General features: G+C 42.6%; 1 protein-coding gene across 2 annotated transcripts; it reads left to right on the plus strand.

The window, feature by feature from the left end:
- Window positions 1-7700: 7700 nt before the first annotated feature.
- LOC129814224 (uncharacterized) lies at window positions 7701-18558 on the plus strand. Of its 2 annotated transcripts, none has more exons than XM_055867197.1 (6): window positions 7701-8077; window positions 8224-8421; window positions 13530-13802; window positions 14050-14100; window positions 15918-15944; window positions 17110-18558. In XM_055867197.1, exons 1-6 carry the CDS (start codon window positions 8008-8010, stop codon window positions 17196-17198), a joined length of 708 nt encoding a protein of 235 aa, XP_055723172.1. In that variant the 5' UTR covers window positions 7701-8007; the 3' UTR covers window positions 17199-18558. The 2 variants fall into 2 exon arrangements, with proteins under 2 accessions (XP_055723172.1, XP_055723170.1); XM_055867195.1 differs by having other exon boundaries at window positions 7703-8077; window positions 14011-14100.
- The last annotated feature ends 544 nt before the right edge of the window (window positions 18559-19102 follow it).

The raw sequence follows: 19102 nt of genomic DNA on the forward strand, positions 1-19102 counted from the left end.
TGGGAAGGTTGAACACCAGACGGGCTGCGGCGTTCTGGATGAGTTGTAGGGGTTTAATGGCACAGGCAGGGAGCCCAGCCAACAGCGAGTTGCAGTAATCCAGACGGGAGATGACAAGTGCCTGGATTAGGACCTGCGCCGCTTCCTGTGTGAGGCAGGGTCGTACTCTGCGGATGTTGTAGAGCATGAACCTACAGGAACGGGCCACCGCCTTGATGTTAGTTGAGAACGACAGGGTGTTGTCCAGAATCACGCCAAGGTTCTTAGCGCTCTGGGAGGAGGACACAATGGAGTTGTCAACCGTGATGGCGAGATCATGGAACGGGCAGTCCTTCCCCGGGAGGAAGAGCAGCTCCGTCTTGCCGAGGTTCAGCTTGAGGTGGTGATCCGTCATCCACACTGATATGTCTGCCAGACATGCAGAGATGCGATTCGTCACCTGGTCATCAGAAGGGGGAAAGGAGAAGATTAATTGTGTGTCGTCTGCATAGCAATGATAGGAGAGACCATGTGAGGTTATGACAGAGCCAAGTGACTTGGTGTATAGCGAGAATAGGAGAGGGCCTAGAACAGAGCCCTGGGGGACACCAGTGGTGAGAGCGCGTGGTGAGGAGACAGATTCACGCCGGGACCCCAGCCAAGGATGAGGGGACACCAACAGCCAGTTCCCTGAGATGACGCCCCTTCCTGAACCTGGACAGCAGGAAGTGCTATGGGTGTGGTGAGATGGGACACATCACCTGGAAGTGTCCAGCCCGCATTGTCCCGATGCCTTCGGCCTCAGCCAGTGAGGTAGCCACCGGGTATCCCTGCGGCTTACTGAGGGCATGCTGGGCTGAGGAGATGGGTTCTTCCCCTGTCACCCCGATAGGAGCCAACGGAAAGGACACCACGGCACTTTTGGACTCCGGGAGTATGGTGATCCTGATCCGACCTGACTTCGCCCAGTCCCCGAACCTGACTGACACCGTGGCCATCACGTGCATACACAGCATACACAGACCAAGGACTAACCTACCACACTCCTCCACCTACAGACCACAAAGGCCATTTGGATTATACAGGACCAGTGGGGGGAGTCCCAAACCTGCCTGTGCCGGTCCTTATCGGACGGGATTTCCAGACGTTCCACCAACTATGGACCAGTATGTCCGGAGATGTGGGGAACCGAGGGAACCAGAAGGGAGGAGGAACTCGGAAAGGTGGGAGGGACACCAGAAGGAAGGATGCCCAGATGTGTGGATTCCAGGAAGTGGACCCCCAGGCATCAACTGATCCCCTCTCGGAGAGGGACTCTAAAGCCAGACTGGAGGGAGAGGTGGCGAGTCTGGAAGACATGTTCCCAAAGGACCATGAGGTGGCACCAGAGCCTGCCTCTCTAGCGGGCCGGTTCAGCACGGCCCAACTGGAGGATCCCAACTTGGCCAGCGCTCTCCAGCAGGTGACCATAATGGACGGAAAGCCCGTGGAGGGGGTAAGTCGAATAACCTACCCTCATTTCTCTATAAAAAATAAGTTGCTGTATCAGGTTGTGAAGAAGAATGGCGACTGTCTGGAGTTGTTGTTGGTGCCCCGTCCCTTTATACCTTTTGTTGGAGCGCTCCCACCTTCTTGGGGCTCACCTTGGGGTGGAAAAGACCTTAGACAGAATAAAGGCATAATTTTACTGGCTAGGGGTGAAGAAAGCAGTAGAAGAATACTGCCGCAGTTGCCCATAGTGACAGCAGGTGGCTCCAAAACCCCATTTCTTCACTCCCTTAATTCCCCTACCCATTATTTCAGTTCCTTTCAGCAGGATCGCAATGGACCTGGTGGGACCTCTACCCAAGAGCAACCGAGGGCACCAATACATACAGGTGATTTTGGATTATGCCACCGGGTACCCGGAAGCCATTCCTCTGCACACCATGGCCACTAAGGGAATCGCACGTGAGTTGGTTATGCTGTTCTCCTGAGTAGGCATTCCTGATGAGATATTGACCGACCAGGGCACCCCGTTCATGTCACGAATCATGAAGGATCTATGCAAGCTAATGAGAATAACCCAGTTGCGCACCTCAGACCGATGAATTGGTGGAAAGATGCAATCAAACCCTGAAGCAGATGTTAAAGAAGGGGATGGAGGCTGACGGAAAGAATTGGGACCAGCTGCTACCCTACCTGATTTTCTCGATCTGAGAAGTGCCCCAAGCTTCAACAGGATTCTCTCCCTCAGAACTCCTGTACGGGAGACAACCCCGAGGACTGCTGGACGTGGCGAAAGAAGCCTGGGAACAGCAACCGTCGCCCCACAGAACCTTGGTGGAACACGTGGGAGAAATGAGAAATAGGATGGCAACCCTGTGGCCCTTGGTACGGGAACACATGCTGGAGGCCCAGGAGGCCCAAGTGAGGGTGTACAATAGAGGAGCACAACGAAGGGACTTTCAGCCCGGAGACAAAGTACTGGTGTTGGTCCCCGCCTCAGAATGTAACTTTTTGGCCTGATGGAACGGGCCATACGGAGTCATTGAGAAGGTGGGTGAAGTTAACTATAAGGTCAGACAGCCGGGACGTAGGCATCTGATCCAGATTTACCATGTGAATCTGCTAAAGAATTGGAATGCACGTGATGTACTCTACTCTATTTGCCCGAAGAAGGCTCCCATAGTGGCCGAGCCTGCAGAGATACCAAAGGGGGCAGCTGAGCCTAGCCCGGAAGCAATAGCTGAGGGAGTTGGTTGGCTGAAACCAGGATGTGTTCTCCAGTGAACCAGGACACACCGTACTGGTACAGCACCGCGTCATCACCAAACCCGGGATAAAGGTGAAGTTGAGACCCTACCGCATACCAGAAGCAAGGAGAGAGGCTGTCAGGCCCGAGGTAAAAACAATGTTGGAAGCTGATATAATCGAAGAGTCGATTAGTGAGTGGTGCAGCCCCATAGTGATGGTGCCGAAATCAGACGGCACCATCCAATTCTGTAATGATTTTAGGAAGGTAAATGAAATCTCAAAGTTTGTTTAACAGCCATCACTAACAGCCAGTTGCCGTACCAGGCTGTGACACAGCCCGACAGGATGCTTTCAATTGTGCATCTGTAAAGGTTTGTGGGTTTTAGGGGACAAGCCAAATTTCTTTAGCGTCCTGAGGTTGAAGAGGCTCTGTAACGCCTTCATCACCACATTCTGTGTGGGTGGTCCATTTCAGTTTGTCAGTGATGTGTACGCCATGTAACTTGAAGCTTTCCACCTTTTCCACTGTGGTCCCGTCAATGTGGATAGGGGGTGCGCCCTCTGCTGTTTCCTGAAGTCCATGATCATCTCCTTTATTTTGCTGACGTTGAGTGAGAGGTTGTTTTCCAGGTACCACAATCCCAGAGCCCCCACCTCCTCACTGTAGGCTGTCTCGTCATCGTTGGTAATCAAGCCTACTACTGTTGTGTCGTCTGCAAACTTGATTGAGTTGGAGGCGTGCTTGGCCACGCAGTCATGGGTGAGCAGGGAGTACAGGAGGGGGCTGAGCACCTACCCTTGTGGGGCCCCAGTGTTGAGGATCAGCGGAGTGGAGGGGATCTTTCCTACCTTCACCACCTGGGGGCAGCCCGTCAGGAAGTCCAGGACCCAGTTGCACAGGGCGGGGTTCAGACCCAGGGCCTCATGCTTAATGATGAGCTTGGAGGGTACTATGGTGTTGAATGCTGAGCTATAGTCAATAAACAGCATTCTTACATAAATATTCCTATTGTTCAGATGGGATAGGGCAATGTGCAGAATGATGGTGATTGCGTCGTTTGTGGATCTATTGGGGCGGTAAGCAAATCGAAGTGGGTCTAGGGTGGCAGGTAAGGTAGAGGTGATATGACCCTTGACTAGTCTCTCAAAGCACTTCATGATGACAGAGGTGAGTGCTACGGGGCGATAGTCATTAAGTTCAGTTACCTTTGCCTTCTTGGGTACAGGAACAATGGTGGCCATCTTGAAGCATGTGGGGACAGCAGACTGGGATAGGGAGAGAATTTGAATATGCCCGTAAACACACCAGCCAGCTGGTCTGCGCATGATCTGAGGACGCGGTTAGGGATGCCGTCTGGGCCGGCAGCCTTGCTGTAACGGCTGTCTTTCGGTGAGTTAGTAGACCAAGGCGCAGCGGGTGATGAATACATAATGCTTTATTGCAAGACGAAGAACAGACACGAAATACACTTGACTAATTTACAAAATAACAAAACGAACTAGACAGACCTAAACTACGAACTTACATGAAACGAAGAACACATGAACAGGAACGACCGAACAAACGAGACGAGACGAGACAGTACCGTGTGGTGCAATAAACACAGACACAGCGACAATCACCCACAAACAAACAGTGAGAACAACCTACCTTAATATGACTCTCAATTAGAGGAAAACACCTGCCTCTAATTAAGAGCCATACCAGGCAACCCAAAACCAACATAGAAACAGAAAACATAGACTGCCCACCCAAAACTCACGCCCTGACCATCACACACATACAAAACAACAGAAAACAGGTCAGGAACATGACACTTGCAAGGGTTAACACGTTTAAATGTTTTACTCACATCGGCCACGGAGAAGGAGAGCCCACAGTCCTTGAAAATAGCTGTGCAGCAATGCTCCCCATCCAACCTGACAGAGTTTGAGGATCTGTAGAGAAAAATGAGAGAAACTCCCCAAATACAGTTGTGCCAAGCTTGTAGCATCATACCCAAGAAGACTCAAGACAGTAATCGCTGCCAAAGGTGCTTCAACAAATTATTGAGTAAAGGGTACTTATGTCAATGTGATATTTCAGTTTTTTATGTTTACTACATTTGCAAAAATGTCTAAAATCCTGTTTTTGCTTTGCTATTATGGGGTATTTTGTGTAGTTTGATGAGGGGGTAAAACTATTTAATACATTTTAGAATAAGGCTGTAACATAACAAAATGTGGAAAAGGTCAAGGGGTCTGAATACTTTCCGAATGCACTGTATAACTGTTTGGTTTGGTTCTGTCCTCTATAGTGCTGTCCGGTTATAACAAGATGTTGTGTCCCATCACTGTACTCTAGATAGTCACCACCACACACACACACACACACACACACACACACACACACACACACACACACACAGCTGTTTCCTTTGAAGATGTTTATATGATTTTGCAGTGGTGTAAAGTACTTAAGTAAAAATACTTTAATGTACTACTTAAGTAGTTTTTTGGGGTATCTGTACTTTACTTTACGATATATATTTTTGACAACTTTGACCTTTTCTTCACTACATTCCTAAAGAAAATAATGTACTTTTTACTCCATACATATTCCCTGACACTCAAAAGTACTTATTACATTTTGAATGGCTAGCAGGACAGGAAAATTGTCAAATTCATGCATTTATCAAGAGAACCTCCCTGATCATCCCTATTGCCTCTGATCTGGCAGACTCACTAAACAAAAATGCTTTGTTTGTAAATTATGTCTGAGTGTTGGAGTGAAAATGGTGCCTTCTGGTTTGCTTAATATAAGCACTTTGAAATTATTTCGACTTTTACTTTTCATTTGATATTTTAGCAATTACATTTACTTTAGATACTTAAGTATATTTAAAACCAAATACTTTTAGACTTTTACTCAAGTAGTATTTTACTGGGTGACTTTCACTTTTACTTGAGTAATTTCCTGTTAAGGTATCTTTACTTTTACTCAAGTATGACAATTGTGTACTTTTTCCACCACTGTGATTTTGGTGATCCGAATGACTTGGAATCTAATTGTTGTGGTTATTTCAATACATGCACAGCACTCAGACATTCGTGTTACTGTTTGACAACAACAAACTCCTCAGAAACATGTGTTCTCCCTTCTGACTACAATAACACTCTGACCTGAGTGGGCGGGTGCAGTAGCCAGATGCGCATTTCCAAGCACTCTGATTGGTTGGGCATGGCAGGGCTTTGATGGGTGAGGCATTTTTTAGGTAGGCTGAGCAGCCGAACAAACGGGACTGAAGGGACTGTGAGGGGAAGTTAAGTAGAGAGGAGAGGAGCAGGACAGCCTTTTATACGCTAACTTTTCCCATTATGTAGGATACATCCAACGTGTGTGTCAAACAATTTGTTCCTCCCACTCCCTCTGTCTTCATCCTCCCTCTCTTCATCCTAGTCTCTCCTCCTCTTCCTCTTCCTCCTTTCCAGGGTGGTCATGGTATTGGTGACTCTGAAGATATTAAGGAGTGCTCCCTTCAGCCAGACTCAGGTCCGGCGACCACCATCTACGCCTCTGACTCTCTTCACTACGCCAGTGTCAACTTACAGAAGAACCCCGTCAGCCCCACCGAAGCCACCGCCGCCACCGCTAAAGAGGACACTTCTTTTGCTGACTACGCCACTGTGAACTTTGGTCAAAGCCCCGCCTAATCTATAGTAAAATCATCCAAACAGTGCTTCGTATTCATAGAGTCTCTGCTCTGATGTTGTTCGTACTCATAGAGCCTCTGCTCTAATGTTGTTCGTACTCATAGAGCCTCTGCTCTGATGTTGTTCGTACTCATAGAGCCTCTGCTCTAGTGTTGATGTACTCATAGATTCCGGATGTTTGAAAACATCCACCTCTGTAACAGAGAAAGATACATATATGGACATAGCATTCATAGTCATTTGCTGTCATATGTCTAATATCTGGTATCAATGACAAGAACATCCAGGAACAAACTATTCTGTACTGTTAGTAGCCTAAGAGGAGCTATGGTTACTTAATAAATATGCACATTCCTCATCATTCAAATTAGAGACATTTATTAGAAAATGTTCCACTATTCCACTTTTATACACCAACTGAATGTCAAAATGTACTTTCTATAACCTACAGTATCTAGATGATCTCAAAACTATTTAAAAACAAGTTACAAGAGGAAAACAATTCAGGGTTATTTATAACTGTAATTGGAATATGTATGTCTGTTTGTCTATCTGATTGTCCCTATATCCTCACTCCTATGAGGTAGCCGTCCTTTTAATCTGATAGGATTGTGTTATGTAGCCTACACTGCCCTACCAAGCAAAAGAGCAGTAACTGCTCATAAAGTGAAACTGAGAAAAATGACTTCAAAGTTTTTTTATTGTCCAGACAAATGAATTGTAGGCAGATCATTGGAGATATGGTTATCTGTTGTCTTACTATGAGGTAATTTTTTGTTAAATTGACCCCAACCTCTGACATGACCTTTGTCCCTAGACAGCAGTTACTGCCTTCTGCTTGGTACACCCACTGGAATACGTTTCCATGGCGATTGTTTTTGAAACAAACTTGTGTTAATATATTTGTTTGTATGTGGCTGTCCGTGTCATATAGTCTGCCACTTGTATCAGTGAAGAACAATAAATAATACCAAGGTCAACGTAGACACTGCAGCACAAAGCTCAGTGAAACCAAGGTAAAAGGCAGTAACTGACGTGTGATGGCAGTAACTGACGTGTGATGGCAGTTACTGCCTTTTTCCTTGGTTTCACTTTTTGCAGTTACTGAAAACATGACCTCAAATGTTCTCCATAACACAACACAAAGATATTTGTCCACATGATAAAGCATGTATTTAATGTATGAAAAAAAGTAAATAACATTTTTTTGGACCAAATGCACAGTTACTGCTCTTTTGCTTGGTAGGGCAGGACAGGTTGTTGCAGTTGCAAGCTCCTCCCTAACGGAACCACCTCCCACCAGCCAATCACATCAACACTACTGAAAATCTTAGTAGGCTAGCTACGCATTTAAAAGACAACATAAGGACGGACTATTTATTGCAACAAATCCAAAGGCTACGCACTTAGCTATGGACGTTTGATTGATAACCACTCTGCCCTTCATCTATTCTTTATCATTCTACCTGTTTGATATTGGAGAGAACACGAGCGAGTCCTTTCTATTGATATATAATCTATTACAATTGGTTTACGTCTAGGAGGTTGTTTTAGACTACAGTACATCATTTCCAAATCCAGTTCTCGCATAGTGCAAGGATGCGACTTCCACTTACATTCATTCTGTTTTTCATTCTGTTTTTCAAGTTAAGTTGGGGTCTTCCAATTGGTAAGTTTTTCCATTGCTTACTTTTTTCATTCCCATTGCCATGTACAATTTGTTCATTTTACGCACAACATTCTACACCATTGTGTTATGAATATTATGCTATTAATAACAAACAAAATTAGATTTGTTGATGTGTTTTGTTGCAGACACGGTCATTCTGTTCCAGCGGTCGGGAGTGGTCGGCGAGATGGAGACCGTCGAGCAGGTCTTGGTCAACGGAGCACCTCTCTCCAGCTGCGGGAAATACGTCAGTGGCATTCTCCGTGCTGTATTGCTGGGCAACTACAGCGAGTCTTTTCAACAGGCGTTCGAGATAGAAGAAAATGTCACCAACACCATGACAAGTAGGCCTAATGCATGCCTGAACCTACTGCAACACACTAATAAGTACACAAACAGACAGCAAACATTTTGAGAGCACAGTTGCCACCGTAAAATGTGTTGTATATTGGATATTCGGTGGATATCTTTTTATATATATTTTTTTTTAAATTAACAAATATCAACAAACAAAAGAGGAATTTTCACATGCAAACGAGCATGCATACAAACAAATCATGTTCATTAATAATACAACAAGTTTTAATTGCCTTTGTGTTTCATTTTAGTTAAAGTAGTGCCATATTGTTTAAATTAATTTATAAAGTGAAAAAAGTTTTTGCATTTGTGAATATGAAATTTACCTAGTATTATTAGCAGTTATATTAAATATACTACATCTTTATCTATGTCAGAATTTCTGAAATAAATCATTATATCAAAACCATACATTTTTTGCAATTTTCCATGCTTTACCCCATTGTATATCACCATAGATATTTGACAAAAATAATCTTGCTGAGGGAATTGTAGTATCACAAACAATATTCCTACTCTGTTTATTACTACATTTATCTTTAATGTTAATATTGCCAATGAATATATTTTAATGTAAAGCTATGTTACTTACATCAACCACAGATGAATTTAAAAGAGATATATATATATACACCCCCCCCCCTCCCCTTGGAATCGCATCAAAAACAATTGCATATTCTTTCTGGGTTATTGGAATTTAAATTTATCAAGAAATTCCCCATATCGAGAGTAGATATCCTTCCTCATTCAGTAACTGACCAACCAAAATTATTTTATTCTCATACCAGTTAAGAAAAAAAAAGATAGACTTATTTTTAAATCATATCTTTGTGTTTATACTCTAACATCCAAGCTAAAATTGCCTGCTTATGGAATTTGGCCAATTTTACTGTGATTTTATCAACATCAAAATTACATTGAAGCAAACATTTTAAACCACCAACAGAGTCAAATAAATAATTAGGGAAGACATTCTAAATACTGTTCTGGTTCTTAATGTACTTCAGAATCCAATTTATTTTAAAAGTATTATTTAGAGTATTGAAATCTAAAACCTCAAGACCTCCTTGTTCTTGGGTATTAGTGAGCATATCTTTCTGTAGATAGTGAGGCTTGTTCCTCCAAATAAAATTATAAAGATTCTTATCTAAGTCCTTTACAATTTTAGGGGATAATTCAAGTGATAAGACATAAACCGATCTGGATAACCCTTCAGCTTAATTCACTCCTTTGTTTTTCATCCTTGCATATAACAATTCCAAGATAAGTAGCCTTATCTTTAATTGGAATACCATATACTTCCTGTAAAACACAATCCTTGAGTGGAAATAAGACTGACTTATTGATATTAATGTTCAAACCTGAAACGAAGGAAAAGTCTTCAATGCAAGAAACTGCTTTAGAAACCTCATTCCTGTCTCTTAAAAATATGGTGGTATCATCAGCCGGTTGACATAGTTTAAATTCATTGCCAAGTGCTGAAACACCTTGAAAATTCCCTTACTTGATATGAAGAGCCATCATTTGAGTAACCAATTAAAAATTGACTAATTGGGCAGCCCTGCCTAATGCCACGGCCAATATAAAATCTTTGGGATGTCCCGTGAGCTAATTTTACAGAGCTAGTACAACCACGATATAAAGTTTGGACTGCTTTCAAAAAAAGTCACCAAACCCCAAAAACGTATTGCTTTGAACATAAACTCATGTTCTACAGTGTCAAAAGCTTTATAAAAATCAACAAACATAAAAAAAACTATCATCAATGATGAGGTCATTATAGTCAATCATATCTAAGATCAACCTGATGTTATTACTAATGTGTCGACCATGCATAAAACCAGATTGTTCTTCATCAATTATATGATGCAAGCCTTGTTCCAACCTCTTAGCAAATACAAGGGCAAATAATTTCCCATTATTCAACAGGCTAATGGGTCTCCAGTTGTCTATATAAAGACTATCCTTATTAGGTTTGGGAATCAAAGTAATTACACCTTGCTTTAACGAAGCCGGTAAATCCCCTTTTTCCAATGATTCTTGGGGGACATAGCAAGAATGAAAGGAATCAATTTATCATTGAATGCTTTATAAAACTCGCTTATTAAACCATCATTTCCAGGGGACCTATTGTCCTTAAGACTGTATTTGTATTAAAAGCCTTATCTCAATTTCAGATAACTCGTCACACAAATTCCTGAAATCATTATCTATCTATCCTAGCAATGTTTGCTATATTGTCTAAGAAAAGATCTATATTGGAAGTTGACTGGGCTGATGTATACAGATTCTGATAAAACTGGGCAACATGCTGAGAGATTTCTTTTGGATTTTCATTGGGAGTATTATTAATCATTAATTTACATATGGAAGTCTTTTCGCCTGCCCTTTTTTCTAAATTAAAGAAATATTTTGTATTTCTCTCCCATCCATTTCTGTCTTTATCTTACAAACACTCCCCGGGCCTTTTCCTTGTAGATACAGTCTAACTGCATTTGCAATGATGATAGCTCCAGTAATTCCTGATTAGTTCAGTTTTTTTAGTATAATCCATTATTCCCTTTATGATGTCATATTCTTTCTCTCTTGGCACAAGCAATTTCTTTCCCCATTGAAATAGCCAAAAGCCTTAAATAAATGTAATTAGCTCCCAGCTCCCAAACGTATTCAAAACACAGGCACAATTGCACTATTTATCAATAATTCCTGCTACTTCCTTCTTAAATAATTAATTCTCTAGTAAAGTCTTGTTCATTTTCCAGTAACCTTTACTAACTTTTTTTTGTTGACAAACCATGCATATTTATCTTTATTGAGATCCCTTTGTGGTCTGTTAGTCTCGATTGAACCATCGATTTTTATCAACCTTTACAGCCAAATCTTCAGATATCAGCCAGAAATCAATACAGGATTGTATAGTTAAAAATCTTTGGTACTCCATGTAAACATAATCTTTTTATTTTTATTTATACACCGTGCACCTGGCCCCCTTGGTTAGCGCGCACTGCGCCCAGCCCGCCACAGGAGTCGCTGGAGCGCGATGAGACAAGGAAATCCCTACCGGCCAAACCCTCCCTAACCCGGACGACGCTAGCCCAATTGTGCGTCGCCCCACGGACCTCCCAGTCGCGGCCGGCTGCGACAGAGCCTGGGGGCGAACCCAGAGACTCTGGTGGCGCAGTTAGCACTGCGATGCAGTGCCCTAGACCACTGCGCCACCCGGGAGGCCCTGTAAACATAATCTTATCTGGGTTTCTTATGTCTCCAATTATCTAGAACATCTAACCTTAGACATATATTCCTTATCTCACAAACAGAATTGCTATCCTTAGGAGGCCATCTATCTATCTAGATTATCATGTAATACTGTATTAAAATCTTCACCCCAATGGAAATGTAGACATCATTTTACTAAATAAAATACAGTTACTTGACTTGTTATTGGAAGCACAAGTATTTACAACAATCAGTTGAATGTGGTTGACATATACCAATAGTATAATCCATAAATTATCTGTATTATCTGCTTCATGACTCAATATATGACCCTTAAAGTTGCCTTTTAAAATATATGCAGGTTGTTCTTCATTAAATAGTAATTTTCCTTTGCACTTTTCCATGTCATATCCCTCGCTGTCCTGGAGATGAATCTCATGATCACTGGTCGTGGTGGCTGGTTGTTTTCCCCATCTCTCAGCCTACCCAGGCGGTGCACTACATCCAGAACCTGCAACAACATTTCGCTCCTCCTCCGGGACTATTGGCTCTGAAAATGTCCTTCACTCTTGCTTTTGATGTTCTCGTCAGATTTTTCTGCTATTCCATAAATTCGAAGATTCCATCTCCGACTATACCGGTCATTCTCGTTTACCTTTGACTCCATTTCAGGGGGTTTCTTCTCCTGCTTTGCAACCTGAATTTTCAATGTTGTGTTCTGCTGCTTCAGAGTTTTTACTTCCTCAGCATTGAAATCAATCGCTTTCTTCAGGTTGACGATACTGACAGTGTTATTTTTCACCAAATCCATGACGTCATCTGCGCTCTCTTTGATTTTTAGCAGTGAGGATGCGGACGCTGTTGTCCTGTAGCTGGCTCATTGATGGTCCACTTCTCAGCTTCTTTGGAAGTTGCTCTTTGGTTGGGGTATTCGGGTATGAATCACATTCACCCCCTTTATTACACTGCAAGCATATGAGTAAGTTTCAACAATGCCTCTTTTCTCCTTGGAAGTTTCAACATCCATTATCTCAGCAACAGTTTGGTCCTGTCCTGATTCCATGCTACTAGCTATGAAGACATTAGCAGACTAACTAAACTACACACGCTGAAACTTTTCGATAGCTAGCTTGTTCGTTAGAAATCTTCAAATATAATTCAATGGTATTTATATTTTAAATATTTAAATATTTGATTTTGGATTTCTATCTTCATTTGCTCATACACAAAATGTGCCATAACTATGAAAATTATATATTCTGAATTGAGGGAGGATGGACAAATACACAGCTTTTTTGTTGTCAAAATGTAGTGTTTTTTGGTGGAGGGGGTTTCAGTCTTAAATAGCTCTTGAACAAAATGTGCCATGACTATAAAAGTTATATAGTTTGAATCGGGAAAGGGTGGACAAAAATCCAGATATTTTTTTGGGGGGGGGTGTAAGAGCTATTGAAGATTGAAAGCAAGAAATATTTCAATTAAAAATAAATACATCAACAGTGGCTTTTTGTCTGTCCTCCCCTGACTCAGAATATATAATTGTTATAGTCATGTAAGAGCGATTTTGAAATCCTTAATCTATTTTTAAGTGTGGATTGTTCTCATCCACCCCTGATTTAAGAAAATACCATCTTCATAGTCATGGCTTGCTTGGTTCAATAGCTATTGACGAGGTTACTGAATATTCACTGAATATCCAGTATAAAACAAAACTTCCCTCTGTACAGGTGCCTTGCTCAAGGGCACAATAGCAGTTACCTGAGATAGGGCAGGACAAATCTACCTCCTTGATGGACAAGGAATACAATCAGATATATATTCTGTATAAAGGATACATTAATTCTTAACCATTCCTTTCCCTTTTTCCTTCAATGTCCAGAAAATCCTACTTACCAGTACCTGCGTGTGCGTGAATGCAAACTGAATGGATTTCGAGTGGTGCATTTGACCGACCAGCTCCTTGTAAACGGGAATGACTTCCTGACTCTGGACCAATCCACAGACACCTGGACAGCTGAGGTACCACAGGCCCTCTCACTAAAACAGCTTTGGGACTGGGACACTGAGCGCACGAGGAGGGAGAGGATGCAACTCCATGAGAGCTGTACCGAACTGATGGAGCTCACACAATCCGAGCCCACCACCAATGGAGGTAAGGGTACAGGAGTATCTGTTTTATGTACAGCGTGTGCGTATGTCAAGCTTGTGTCGGGTTTAATAAAAGGTGTAACAACACCGTCAGCCTACACACCACAAGAGCAACAGAATGTTCCCTTTCTTTAGTCACTTGTTTAACTAGTTATGAAGTACAGTAGGTCATGCAGGTGAATCCAGTGAATTCCTGTTGTATGTTTCAACAGGGATGTCCCTGCTGACTGTCCTGGCTCCACTGTTTGCAGGCCTGGCCTTTGTTGCTGTGGTTATTGCAAGCTTCCTCATCTCTCAACAAGGTGAGTGACATTATAAAGCATATTTTGTATGCAGCAGTACTGTATGTCGAGGACAATTTCCCCCTCCGGGATATTAAAGTTCATCCTATTCTAAACTCAGCAAAAAAAGAAACTTCCCTTTTTCAGGACCCTGTCTTTCAAAGATAATTAGTAAAAATCCAAATGACTTAACAGATCTTCATTGTAACACTGTTTCCCATGCGTGTTCAATGAACCATAAACGATTAATGGACATGCCCCTGTGGAACGGTCATTAAGACACTAACAGCTTACAGACGGTAGGCAATTAAGGTCACAGTTGTGAAAACTTAGGACACTAAAGAGGCCTTTCTACTGACTCACCAAAATAAAGATGCCCAGGGTCCCTGCTCATCTGTGTGAACGTGCCTTGGGCATGCTGCAAATAGGCATGAGGACTGCAGATGTGGCCAGGGCAATTAATTGCAATGTCCGTATTGTGAGACGCCTAAGACAGCGCTACAGCACGGACAGCTGATTGTCCTCGCAGTGGCAGACCATGTGTAACAACATCTGCACAGGATCGGTACATCCGAACATCACACCTGCGGGACAGGTACAGGATGGCAACAACAACTGCCCGAGTTACACCAGGAACGCACAATCCCTCCATCAGTGCTCAGACTGTCCGCAATAGGCTGAGAGAGGCTGGACTGAGGGCTTGTAGGCCTGTTGTAAGCCTGTTGTAAGGCAGATCCTCACCAGACATCACTGGCAACAATGTTGCCTATGGGTACAAACCCACCGTAGCTGGACCAGACAGGACTAGCAAAAAGTGCTCTTCACTGACGAGTCGCTGTTTTCTCTCACCAGGGCTGATGGTCTGATTTGCGTTTATCGTCGAAGGAATGAGTGTTACACCGAGGCCTGTACTCGATTTGGAGGGTCCATCTTGGTCTGGGACGGTGTGTCACAGCGTCATTGGACTGAGTTTGTTGTCATTGCAGGCAATCTCAACGCTGTGCGTTACAGGGAAGACATCCTCCTCCTTCATGTGGTACCCTTCCTGCAGGCTCACCCTGACAGGACCCTCCAGCATGACAATGCCATACTGCTCGTTCTGTGCGTGATTCCCTGCAAGACAGGAATGTCAGTGTTCTGCCATGGCCAGCAAAGAGCCCGGATCTCAATCTCAATGAACACGTCTGGGACCTGTTGGATTGATGGGTGAGGGCTGGGGCCATTTCCCCCCCAGAAATGTCTGGGAACTTGCAGGTGCCTTGGTGGAAGAGTGGGGTAACCTCTCACAGCAAGAACTGGCAAATATGGTGCAGTCCATGAGGAGGAGATGCACTGCAGTACTTTATGCAGCTGGTGGCCACACCAGATACTGACTGTTACTTTTGATTTTGACCCTCCCCCTTTGTTCAGGGACACATTATTCCATTTATGTTAGTCACATGCCTGTGGAACTTGTTAAGTTTATGTCTCAGTAAATATTTGTATGAACATATGTTAAGTTTGCTGAAAATAAACGCAGTTGACAGTGAGGGGACGTTTCTTTTTTTGCTGAGTTTATATCATACTGGTTGTTCTCTTGCTGTCCAGTCTGGGATATTTACTGAATGGCATTCATGATCTCTATTTAAATGACAGATTTAGATCAGTGTGTCAGCTATGTAGAACGTTTACTGCATGCAAGGACATTTTTAGAAGCTCTATATACAATTCTATATTTTCCTTTTGCGTCTCGATTCGTAACGTAATTGTACAATTCTGAACGTTATATTCCCAATGATGATATGTAGCTAGTCTACAACAGAGCCAACAGAAAATATGTTTTGTTTCTCTTTCTTCAGATCCCAAAGTTTCCGGACACCCTGGAGGTAAAATATTTTCACTTCCATCTCATTGTCCCCCATCGGTTTCTTGGTTAACAGGAGTATAGAACATTCAATATTAACAGATGGTTTAGTATGTTGACTGGGAACTGCTGTCTCCTAAACCACACCTTGTAAACAGGACTGGGCACATTGTCCTTATCTTCTGATGCTACTGGCTTTCTGTGTGCTTCTCTCCAGTGGTGCGTATGTTTGTCTTTCACAGGTAGTTCCCTTTTTGTCAAATGTGTGACTGCAAGGGCCGAGTAGTATTCATGATCACAGGGTTTGGTGTCCATGCTTATGTTGACAGTGATTTATGTAGATTCTATGCTTCCTGGACATTCCTACATTTAGAAAGCTGCTGTTCAAACATGTTGAGCAACATTGTGAACAACTGTTTTGGTAAATACTGATTGTGTCCCAGTTTTAGGTCTGTCACTTGAGCCTTTAGTACGAGTGATGTATATTTGCATGTACTCTATGTACATTGCACAACAGACTTAGTCTGGTTGACACCAAACTCGAAGTCCTCCTGACTTGAGAGGCTGTTTGATGTTTTCGGGACAATGCGCCGATAATGAAGTGGGCTGTGCTTTTCCCTGGTTGGCTCGCCTCTCTTTCTCACTCAAATACTCACATGTACAGCCCCCGGCCGCCACAAATCCAAACGAGCTCTTAATCCCCCCCCCAGGGGAAAAAAATAAATGTTTGAGAGAGCCAATGATCTGGGTGAAAATTGCACCAGCAAATGGAGTCCTGTCCAGACCAGTAGGTCATAGCTCTCCCTCGATTGTGTACCACATGAGTGGCGTCAGCCAGGCTACAACAGACTTGCAATTGTTGCCTAAAGCAGTGACCTCATGGAAATGGCCAAATAGTCCGCTTTAGAAGAACCGAAATGCAGAATAATCGACACTCTACCAACAGGGAGGAAAGGAAGGACTCTTGAACCCCACACTGCAATAGCGCTGTGTGGTTAAAACTCATCTGCATGTCTCCAACCACATGTCTGGTGTTTGTGTTCTTGTCTTACTGTTGTCTCATCTCTCAAGTGTGTACGGTGTTTGGCGTAGTGTCTGCTGAGGTAAACATCAGGAGTTAGTTGTGTGTGTCTCAGGTGTGTTTTACATCTTCCTAAATTGTGTGTTTTTCTTTTTCCTCCCTGTAGGTGTACTTGGCTCCATTGTCCACTACCCTCAGAATGTCACAGAAACACCTCAGGCCCCTCAATCAGGAAAAGATAACCAGGTCCTCTAAAACTCAACCCACCTCCCCTCATCCACCTCTGATGACTCCTGTTCCTTTCTATTCTAGTTAGAGACAGCTAGCGCTGTTCTGTGACGGGAGTAGTACACAGGCGTTGTACGTGATCTTCAGTTTCTTGGCAATTTCTCGCATGGAATAGCCTTCATTTCTCAGAACAAGAATAGACTGATGAGTCAGAAGAAAGGTGTTTGTTTCTGGCCATTTTGAGCCTGTAATCGAACCCAAAAATGCTGACGCTCCAGATACTCAACTAGTCTAAAGAATGCCCGTTCTATTGCTTCTTTAATCAGAACAACAGTTTTCGGCTGTGTTAACATAATTGCAAAAGGGTTTTCTAATGATAAATTAGCCTTTTTAAAATGAAAAACTTGTATTAGCTAACACAGCGTGCCATTGGAACACAGGAGTGATGGTTGCTGATAATGGGCCTCTGTACCCCTATGTAGATATACCATTCAAAATCAGCCATTTCCAGCTCCAATAGTCATTTACAACATTTAACAATGTCTACACTGTGTCAATTTTATGTTATTTTAATGGACAAAAGAAAAAGCAAATTTATCAAAAACAAGGATATTTCTTAAGTGACACCAAACTTTTTTGAACAGTAGTGTATGTACCCTGGTCCGTCCAACTCTCTGGTCCCCCTTTCTCCCTGGGCCTTCTTCCAACAGGCCCCATTCCTATAGACCCAGGAGGATTGTAGCCTACCAAATATTTAGAATATCACAGGAACTGTGACATTCCAATTTGTATAACTTACTCTGTTGTGTGTGTGTGATTTGAACTCTTGAAGTAGTTCCTAGGTAACCACAAGAAAAGGATATGAAGACAGTTTTATGCACTTTATAATTGTGTATTTCCTCACCTTTGCTCACCTTTGTATTTCCTCACGTATCTACCGGTGCCTACGCTCTTCAGCCTTTGCTTTTCAGCTTATGTCTATACAGACAGAGTAACACTCTGTTCACGCGCGATAGCTCAAAACTACTGTCACTGGAACTAGATTTGTGTAGAGCTGTCAGTTGCATTTAGTCAACAGCTATCAATACCTTTCCTTGTCCAAAAAAACAGATGAAAAGTTTTCAATTTGGTCCATCTGTTTTGAATAAACGTTGTTTTGATCCAGTTACACATTCTGGGTGCAATACGGTAATATTGTGTACAGTGAGGAAATATGTTCACTTTGTGCCTTTTGTGTATATAAAGCTACTGTATTATAATTTGAGGGAACAGAATTTTATATTGAACCGGAGATATATGAATGATTTTTATCACTTGTTTATTTACATGTTTATCACTTTACTTTGTATAAAGATGTTTGTCACTTTATTAAAGATATTTAAATGTTTGCAACTTTTGTATTGGAGTACACAGCTACAGTATCATTAAATGCAAAATTGACCTGGATGCCATATAGATGGATAGTACACCCCGATCATCTCAAAAGAACAAGAATTGCAATGAGCGCAGGAGGTTGTGAGGTTGAGGTCACCTCTCTCTCATGTTGGCCCTCTGTGTCGGTGTGTCCTAGCAACGGTTCCATTTTGGAATCTCAATAACAAAACAGAGCTGTTAGAAAAGAGCAGGCGATGAGTTACTAAAATTGCTCTACAAAGAGATTAGTACACACGATTTCTACACCGTTTTTAGGATTTGACAAGCAGAGAAGTAGAGGATTTCATTCCAAAATATTTTTGTCTGATTGTTGGGTTAGTGGTCAAAACGGTAGTTGTCTGGGAAATAATACATCTGCTAGCTTCTGACATGATTAACAGCAGTTAGAGACAGGCGATGGGTTACTAAAACGGCTCTAGTTACACATTGGCACGCACGACTCCGAATCCGATTGCGGATTTGACAAGCGGAGAAGTAGAGGAAGATTTCATACCTTA

The sequence above is a fragment of the Salvelinus fontinalis genome, chromosome 17 (genome assembly GCF_029448725.1).
Source record: "Salvelinus fontinalis isolate EN_2023a chromosome 17, ASM2944872v1, whole genome shotgun sequence".
Taxonomy (NCBI): Eukaryota; Metazoa; Chordata; class Actinopteri; order Salmoniformes; family Salmonidae; genus Salvelinus; species Salvelinus fontinalis.

What these genes read in the sequence shown, in the direction of transcription:
- LOC129814224 (XM_055867195.1), top strand. Translation starts at nt 8,008, where the DNA reads ATGCGACTTCCACTTACATTCATTCTGTTTTTCATTCTGTTTTTCAAG. An exon ending in TGTCACCAACACCATGACAA is followed by an intron (nt 8,422 to 13,529) that starts GTAGGCCTAATG and finishes TTCAATGTCCAG; the next exon opens with AAAATCCTACTTACCAGTAC. An exon ending in CTTCCTCATCTCTCAACAAG is followed by an intron (nt 14,101 to 15,917) that starts GTGAGTGACATT and finishes CTCTTTCTTCAG; the next exon opens with ATCCCAAAGTTTCCGGACAC.